Source organism: Cynara cardunculus (assembly GCF_001531365.2).
Source record: "Cynara cardunculus var. scolymus isolate 2C chromosome LG 13, CcrdV1, whole genome shotgun sequence".
NCBI classification, from domain to species: domain Eukaryota; kingdom Viridiplantae; phylum Streptophyta; class Magnoliopsida; order Asterales; family Asteraceae; genus Cynara; species Cynara cardunculus.
The window spans coordinates 2,175,105-2,184,648 of NC_037540.1; the positions used below are offsets into that span (position 1 = coordinate 2,175,105).

Sequence of the window (9,544 nt, forward strand, 5' to 3'; positions counted from 1 at the left end):
CGGCCCACATTGGCCATCCCTACCCAAAAGTAGAGAGGTTGTTTCCATGAAAACCCCAGCTTATGCAAGAGGATGTGCAAACAAGTAGCGGGAATAAAGATTAGCATACGTGACAAATTCTCCATTTCAAACTAAAATACATGAAAACAGCAGGGTTCGTGTCGTGGAGAATTCTATGAAAAACTATACACACACGGTAACCGTTTTAACAATGCATAGGCCTATCGTACGATGGGGGGAGAGAAGGGCAGTTTTCGTTCATTTTAGCATACGGTTCTATCGTATTGTATAAAGGCAGTTCCATGAGAAACTCACCGAGAATTTGGCAGAATGGAAGCCGATCATCACCATTGTTGCACCATACTGGCAGCCGTGTGTGGTTGTTCTCAAAGATTTTGAGCATATAAGCATCGCGAATCTGTAAAACAATCATAAACTAGCGTTACGGACCACTCTGATTGAATTCCTTCCATTGTAAAACGGCACAACACTTTGACTTTTGAGGTCAACGCACGGATTAAGTTCTAATTTTATGATATTTCATCAACCTGTGCCAAAAAGATTATGAAAAAGACCTCAAAAGTTGATGTAATCTTGAGAGTAGGTTAGGTTCTTACGGTGAACTCAGTGACTTGAATAGAATCGGAAACAGGGCCGAAAACTCCAGCAGCTTTATACATTTGCAGAATGAAGGCGACACAAGTTGTGGATTTCCCGTCACTGTACACCCATTCATCTTTTTCTGGAATCGTGAGCAATTCATCGAAGGAAATGCCTCGTTTTTCCGTCTCTTCCAAGATTCCGTACAAGTCCAAACCCTGGTAAAGAAATAGTAAATAGGTTTGAATGCTTTCCTTTATGGATTTCGGAAAGTATTTGCAACTGTTGGGCGAGTGCTTCAAATATCTTACACAATTGTGTCATATAGGGTGCATTTGGTACGTAGCGAGAGTGAGGTAAGCGGGTGCAAAAATTTGTGAGAGGTTTTAGAGTTTAAATTTGACATGGGTAGTTTAGTAATTTACCAATTCCACCTATTTGGTATGACAAAAAAGGTGCATTTCTCTCCCACACAGTCACGTCCAGCCCGTCTAATTGTTGCACCAAAAGTGAGACTAAGGCGCTGTTTGGTTGATTTTCCATTAAGTCATGTATAAAACTGTCTATGTGGATTAATTTGTTTGTATGGATTGAGAAAATTTTTGTCTGGAAGAGTTTTTCCATAGATGGAAGGAGCATGTTTTTTAATTGGGAAGAGTAGGTTTGGAAAAAACTTGGCTTTCTACAAAAAGCTCCCCCAGAAGCTTAATGAATAAGCTATTCTCTATATTATAAAGCCACCACCAAACGTCATGTATAGCTAACTGAATAAGCTGTGAGTCCCATTAAGCTCATTAAGTTGCTAACAAATAGACCCTAAGACAATATGTTTTTGTTTCGTCCATTACTATCCCGCATACCGCACCCCTAGTGAACTATCAGAGAAGAATCGAAATGGGGATTGAATAGAAACACTATTTTGGGTACGTTAATAACTTAATACAGGTTCCCCGATTTGTTAAATTTGTATTTCACACATAAACTTATCTAAAAGAGCTACGAACCGCAAGAAAATAGCAATTACCTCTGTCCCAAGGCGCAGATTTAGAGCTTCATTCCACATATTTGCAGCATATGCAGGCTGCATTCTAGTCCACATAGACATGACAGAAATCACCTGCAATCAAGTTTGATAGTTAGTTCAACCATTTAGCGTATTCAACCTTGAAAGTTTAAGCAAATTTCCCCTGAAAAAAAGGGTATCTATGATGATAATATTGTGTTCAGAATTATTGATATAATCGTGGTTGTTTCTTATGTCACTATAGTTGTTCTCTTCTTCCTACCATTGGCTATCCTGCTTGGTATGCTAAAGCTAATAAATAACCTGTTGGCCTAATGGCCCAGACATTATACTGCCAAGATCCGTCCCCCGGTAACTATCATTGTTAGTCCCAATTTTAGTGTTAAAAGTGTGAAAAGGAAAACTTGAGTGTAAAGTAGGAAAAATCACTATTTCTAATTAGGAGTCCCCTCCCCATTTGTAATTGTGGATGTGAGTTGTTTTTACAAACACTCCATCTCCAAATACCCTCATTATTTCAATCCTTGTAAGATTGTTGGCCATGATTAATCATATCATTACGATTCCATCATATTGCTCTTCCTATTGAATAATAGTCCTATATTTTTTGATTATATGTCCTTAAATTTATAAATTGTTTTGACCTAAATTGCTTCAGCTTTACATATTTTGTTTAGATCATTGATTCAATATGAAATATGGGAATCATATGAAGATGCATAATGCAAACCAAGCATTTGGTATAAATACCAGCAAAGAATATCTAGTTTCTACAAGAAGCAATATGAAAAATAAGAAATTAAATGTCGGAGATGAGCAAATAGTGTGCATTTGGTACACTGGACAGGACAGGATATGACAGAATAGAACAAGAATCATTGTTCCACGTTTGGCAGCACTTCTACATGGAACAGAATGGAACAGGAGTGTTCACCAAACCTATATTTTACCAAAATAACCTCAAAATAAAATATAATTCTCTTCTAAAACATTTTATTCATTCTTTCACTTTAATATCCTCAAAATATTATTTTTGTACAGTTTCTATATTTTGATTAATTTATGTAATTTATTATATATTAATAATAGAAAAATAATATAGAAAAGGTATAAAATAAAAATTGGAACTACATGCACTTTTTATTTTGGTATCATCTTAATCGTCTTGATGAAAACTTTCTAATGATATATTTTTGTTGTAAAAAAATATTTATTTTATTATAATTCAATAAATTACATAAATTATCAAAATATATAGAACATATAAACATCTCATCATGGGTAAATTGGTCATTTTATTTGTTCTGTCCTGTCCAGTTTTGTCTTACCAAACGTTGAACAACAGTTCTGTCCTACCCTGTTTCTTGTTAGAAATCAAACGCACCCATAAAGAACATAAAAAGTGAACAGGGCAATATCAGCAAATAAAGAAGACAAGTGTCACAATAGTATACTCGCATTCATGGACCATGATAGCGGTTGAAATATTGTAGGCATATAGATGATACGATCAATAACAAAGGTAATAGGTCATACCAAGTGAGCATCAAGAGGTGGTGGAAAGTTGTCACCGATCGTGTCAATCCAACTAAAAATCATGTTATGATAACCATATGGCTTGCCTGACATGCTCTGAGAATATTCCCATGCTGCAGTATTGTTCCACTTTGCACGAATATCAGGATGTAATGGTAGCAAAGCTATTTGTGGGTTAGAATCATCCTTAAGTGCCAAATCCCACCATTCATCCCAAGGAATAATCACAATAATTTCCTCACCCTGCAAGAAAAACCAAGGCCCAATATTAGGATTAAATTTTTTTGGAAGAGTTGAACAATGGTTACAACTTCATTTGCTTCAGAACAATTCAAGATAACATGCACGAGGGTTGTGGCGTAGCGATTGAGGTCCTGGGGGATGTGGTGGAACATCCCATCTAAACAGGGTTCGATTCCAGGCGTACACAACAATTGTGGCCATTGAGTTTATCAAGGCTGATTTCTTGCAGTCATAGTTTGCCGGGATTAGTCCATGCATAGCCTGTGACACCCTTCCAATATATACACATATATAGGGGCAGGTTCAAACGAGAAGCCAAACATTTATGAGAAGGCAAGAAGTTTCAGTATCATATATTATTACATACATGATACACAAGCTTGAACATATATGATTAAACACACCCAATGAAGTGTAATTATATATGATATTGAAACGTCTCGCCTTCTTGCATGTTTAACTTCTTGCATGATCCTTCCTCTATACATGTGTGTGTGTGTATATATATATACCAAGTAGACCAATATATCAACCCAAAATTTAGTTTTCATCAGAAATTTCTAATCAATTCCTATGAAAGGTTGTCATAGGCTATGCGTATTCTACAAAATTAACAGTGAGATGTAGACAAGGAAACTACCTGGGAAAATGTTTTTCTAAACTTTCCCTTTCTATATTTCATCTAGCAGAGACAATATCATATACTAAAAATAAAGAAAAATGCTACATAAACTTGATTAATGCAGTCAATAAGTTGTAAATTGTATCTAATTCGTTGCATATCAGAGGTTGCATAAGATAGGGAGATGATTTTTAGTTCATGACACAAGAACTCAAGAAGAGATGCCATTCATCAACAATACGAATATAGCAACTTGAGGTCTCCAAGATTTGAATCAAGAAACATATGGTAACTTCACGTATATGGAATCTAATACAAAAGTTTTAGCGAACCTTTTCAATGTTGTAGACATTCATGTTGATCTCCACTTTTTCCATATATAAATGAAAGATAAAGTGCTTATATCTTGGGCATTTGATTTATTACCATGCACTTCAATCTAATAATCATTGTGTGGTATTAGTATGCAGTTTGGTCTCTCTAACCTTTCCAATTCAATAACAAGACCAAATAACTAGACAACCCCATTGAAAGAAAATTAGTAATGCTTACATAAAGCATGTGCTCAGACTTCTTTATTCAGCATGTATATGGATATTTATGCAACCAAATAGGCAACAAACATGGTAAAAAGTAATCAAGACAAATAAGGGGCTGTTTGGTTGGTTTTTCGTTAAATCATATGGATAAAGCTGTTTGTGTGGATTAATATGTATAGATTGTGAAGGTTTTTGTTTGGGAGATTTTTTATTAGATGGAAGGAGCATGCTTTTTAATTGGGAGGGAGGGTTTGGAAAACACTTGGCTTTCCGCATAAAGTTCCCCCTTAGAAGCTTACTGAATAAGCCACTTTCTATATCATTAAGCCACTAACAAACAGTCATGTAGAGCTGACCGAATAAGTTGTGAGTCTCATTAAGCCCATTAAGCTGCTAACAAACAGACCCTAACTCTACTATCACATTGTTATGACCTTAAGATTTGCAAAACCTTTACCTTTTCATTCTCATGTCCTGATTCGCCAACCCAAAGATTGCCAAAGTCATCCTTCAGACAAACTGCTGTATGACCAGCAAATGAGCCAGTTACCCACTTCTCCAATGTTTCAAAGCCACCCCATCTTCCACGGATCTTTGACACGGCTAAGAAATCACCAGAGTGGACATCATCTGGATTAATAGTTCCCTGCCATGGCTGATGGCGCTTCTCAAACGATGCACCCATGTGATTCTTCAGAAAATCAAGGTTAGCATTTTGTCCCCAACCCGTGTTAGAAAACAAAGGCAAAACATCAACCAAAGAAACCAAGGTCCCCAGCATTCCGGCAGGCATTAGAAACACTGAGATTCCATGCTGTTTTACCTGGAAATCAACAATGCAAGATAGCAAAATTGAATCAATCGCGCCCTTATTAGATATAAATCCAACTGATACAAGGGTGCGTTTGGTACACTGTACAGGACAGAACAGAACAGGGATAACTGTACCACGTTTGGCAGGACTTTTATATGGAAAAGTGTGGAACTGGCATGTTCCACCCCTACCCCATGGAAAAGGTGGAAGAGTCTTATGTTTTACCTTATACCCTCAACATAAAACTTAAATTCTCTTCTAAAACATCATATATGCCTTCCTCTTTACATTTTATTCATTTTTTAAATTTTATTTATCGTATTTTATGTTTTTTAAACTTTCATTTTATAGTCCTCGAAATATTTTTTTTATATGGTTTCTATATTTTGATTAATTTATATTAATTTATTTAAATTTTCATAATTAAAAAGAATAATATAGAAAAAGTATAAAATAAAAATTGGAAACTAAATGAACTTTTTATTTTGGTATCATTTAATCGTCTTGACGACAACTTACTAATGATATATTTTGTTATATATAATATTCATTTTATTATAATTTAATAAATTACATAATTAATGAAAATATATAAACAACTCATTAGGGGTAAATTGGTCATTTTATTTGTTCTGTCCTGTCCAATTTCATCTTACCAATTTACCGAACAACTGTTCTGTTCTGTTCTATCATGTATGGATGCCAAACGCACCCCAATTGACATGAACATACATATTCCAATTCAGCAGGTTCTTCCCAGGAATCAATTGTCAAAGTATGCTCCCGTGCTGTGAAGTAGTAGTCCCAGGTAATCCTATAGGGCGTTGCAAAAACATAAAGATCCATACATGTCCAACTATGTGCATCATTTGTCTGTAGAATGAAATGCAAATGCAAGAAACACCATAAGCAACAAAGCAACAAGGCAACAAGAAATCTCACTCAAAACAGCATCAGCATTAAGACAACAAGAATTCTTACTCAAAGCAGCATCGAGATTAAGACAACAAGATTCTTACCAATTCTATCTATCATGACTTAAATTAATAAAAATTGTGGCCTCCTTCCCACAAATCAAGCAAGCTGAGTTGTGATCAATCCAATAATCACATTAAGGGCCTGTTTTTAGCAGCTCAATAAACTTAGGGGCTGTTTGGTTGGTTTTCCATTAAGTCATGTATGGATATAAAGTTGACTGTGTGGATTAATCTCTCTGTGTGTATATTAGGAAGGTCTTTGTTTGGGAAGGGTTTTGATAGATGGAATGAGCATGTTTGTTAGTTGGGATCGACAGTTTTGGAAAAAAACATGGCTCACTGCATGAAGCTCCCCCCTAAAGCTTACTGAATAAGCCAAAAGCTAACTAAATAAGCTGGTTTCTATATCATTAAGGGGCCGTTTGGTTCGCAGAATGTTTTCTGAAGGAATGGAATCTGTCAAAAGAATTTGACTGTGAAAGAATGGGAATGGAATTTGACCACGCATTTGGTTGGAATGACATGGAATGGAATTTGTTAAATGATATGGAATCTACCTGTTTGGTTGGTAGAATGTAGCTTCGGAATTGAAATGAATAAACGATAAATGACCAAAATACCCCTTCTATAACGGTGGTGGTCAGCTGTGGGTCATAACGACGGTTCAGATCGGTGGTGGTCGGCGGTGGTTCAGAATGGTGGTGGTCGGCGGTGGTTCAAATGGAGGGCATGTGGTAGATGGGGATAATTTGGTCTTTTTGAGAAAATGGAATGAAATTGAATTTCTTTCTCAATTGTGATGGAATGACCAAACCAAATCCATAGTAAGTGGAATGTTGGAAATTCAATTCCATTCCATAGTAAACCAAACGCCTAAATGGAATTTGGTCAATGGAATTAATCATTCCAATTCCTTCTGTCCATCAGAAACCTGCAAAGCAAACGTCCCTTAAGCCACTACCAAACAGTTACATATAGCTAACCGAATAAGTTGCGAGTCTCGTTAAGCTCATTAAGCTACTAACAAACAAACCCTTAATGGGACTCATATTTTATTCAGTCGGCTATGCATAAATGTTTGGTAGTGACTTCATTAAATAGAAAGTGGCTTATTCACCGTAAAAGCCAAATTTATACCAAAACTGCCCCCTCCCAATTAAAAAAACTACCCCTCGAATTAAAACCCACCCAAACAAAATCTATACAACTTTATTCATTAAGGTACTTAATTGAAAACCAACCATACAGCCTCTAAGATGTCTATTAAACATTACATTGTTCGTTTCAAGTTTGGAGAAGTGAATGAGCCTGTAGTTTAATGTATAACAAAATACGTGTAATTCTCTCTTAATTAACAAATCATATACCAATTAACTGAACACATTAGGGTTTTTGCTGCGTACAGAGAAGATTTTGCGAACCTTGAGATAGATAACACCACCGCCCAAACCACGATCATCGCCTTGGGTGAAATCCATACGAGCTTCATTGCCATAAAAACAAGCACCTTTCCACTGAATTGAGCCGTTATTGGGAGAAATCGTTCCCATAAACGACGGCAACAAATCCACAGCACTGCCGAAGGTGTTCAAAACAGGCCAGGAAACTTGACGTGGTAGAACGGGTAAGACATCGTTAACCCTAAAAGGCAACTTGAGAGCATCCCCAAACTCCAGAAGAAACCCTAACACTAATAACCCTAGAATGCATAACAGTCTCCATGGCAACATCGTTGGTGGTGGTGTTACTTGTCAGTTGGATCCATTGAAATCTGTTGGAATTGATTTTGGGTTGAATTTTGTGGATTAAGACGCTTTTAAATGTTGGGATTTGGAGGTGGTTTTAATTGTTTAACGAGAGATATCAGATATCGGAAATTAAAATTCGAAATTAAAATCTTTAAAAAATATTAATCAATTTTAATAAATTCTCTCTTAAAAATTTTAAAAACAATTTGTTATACATAAATTACTGATTATTAATGCATACTACTTAAAATTCAAGATTACAAGTAGAATTTACATGAGTCTATTAAGGCTCTATGTTTAAATTTGTGTAACTAACTACATATAAACATAATTAATTACATGATAAATATCATTTTATAAGATATAATTAAGTATTTTGTTATAATTAAGATAATCATTGAGTTTTAATATAATATTTAATTATTATCTTAAAAAATTATTTTATTAAACCAAAAATAAATTAGTTCGTTATTAAACTTTAATTAAATTATAATAAATAAAAAATTGAATTAAATAAATTACATAAAAAAAGAAACTTTTAAATAATTAATTTGATACTAATATCGATTATTTTTTTTCAAAATTTTATAATATCTTCAAATTTATATTTCATTCAAAAATAAGAACAATTTTTCTTCTCAAAACCACATAAAAAATCATATTACCCAAATTGCAAAATGAAACATTAAAATCAATATGTATTTCGCTACATTACACGAGTACGCTTCTGGTATTATATAATTTTAATATAATTCAAAAAAACTCAATAAAGAAATATATTAATTCAACTTTCATTGTTGGAATGAATACAAATTTCATTCATCTCTCATTTCCTTAAGAGTTGTTTGGAATGTCCAATCCTTTGACCAAATTCTAAATAGAGTGTTTGGTTCATGGAATAAGACTATAAAATCCTTTCAATTCCAGTCGATTTCTTCATGCACATATTTTACAATTCCATGCCAATATGCTAGGATTTCAATTCATTTCCTACAAATTCCTTCCCTAATTCAATTCCATGCAACCAAACGCAATCACAAGGCACGGTCAAATTCCATCAAATTTCATTTCATTCCCTCAAAGTCAAATTCCATCAAATTCCATTTCATTCCCTCAAAGTCCAATTCATTTGATGAATTCCAATTCCATCAAATTACATTCTACGAACCAAACGCCCCCTTAAAGTTTTAAAAAAATATCTGTGTTGAGAGTTTTCTCCATTGTTTTATATTTTAGAGAATATAAAAAGGAAGTTGTTGGAGTATTATATAAAAAGTAAAATGTTGATTTTCTCTATTTTAAAGAAGTTGTTGAAGATGCTCTAAATTTCACATTTTTCATTGTTTTTCTTTGGAAATTAACCAAAATAGAATATCTTCTAAAGCAAATTCATGTTTTAATCATTTTTTTTCAATTAAATTTTCATTTTAATCAGATCTTA

The 9,544-nt window shown here is 34.3% G+C and overlaps 1 protein-coding gene across 1 annotated transcript; it reads right to left on the minus strand.

Moving 5' to 3' along the window:
• Positions 1-82: 82 nt before the first annotated feature.
• LOC112524682 lies at positions 83-8,188 on the minus strand. The gene is made up of 7 exons (XM_025134622.1): positions 7,777-8,188; positions 6,111-6,251; positions 5,022-5,387; positions 3,161-3,403; positions 1,625-1,717; positions 618-818; positions 83-418 (listed from the first exon to the last, which is right to left on the minus strand). Exons 1-7 carry the CDS (start codon positions 8,083-8,085, stop codon positions 206-208), a joined length of 1,566 nt encoding a protein of 521 aa, XP_024990390.1. The 5' UTR covers positions 8,086-8,188; the 3' UTR covers positions 83-205.
• Between the last annotated feature and the right edge of the window lie 1,356 nt (positions 8,189-9,544).

What these genes read in the sequence shown, in the direction of transcription:
- LOC112524682 (XM_025134622.1), bottom strand. Translation starts at nt 8,085, where the DNA reads ATGTTGCCATGGAGACTGTTATGCATTCTAGGGTTATTAGTGTTAGGG. An exon ending in AACCTGCTGAATTGGAATAT is followed by an intron (nt 5,388 to 6,110) that starts GTATGTTCATGT and finishes GTTGATTTCCAG; the next exon opens with GTAAAACAGCATGGAATCTC. An exon ending in CAGGACATGAGAATGAAAAG is followed by an intron (nt 3,404 to 5,021) that starts GTAAAGGTTTTG and finishes TTTTTCTTGCAG; the next exon opens with GGTGAGGAAATTATTGTGAT.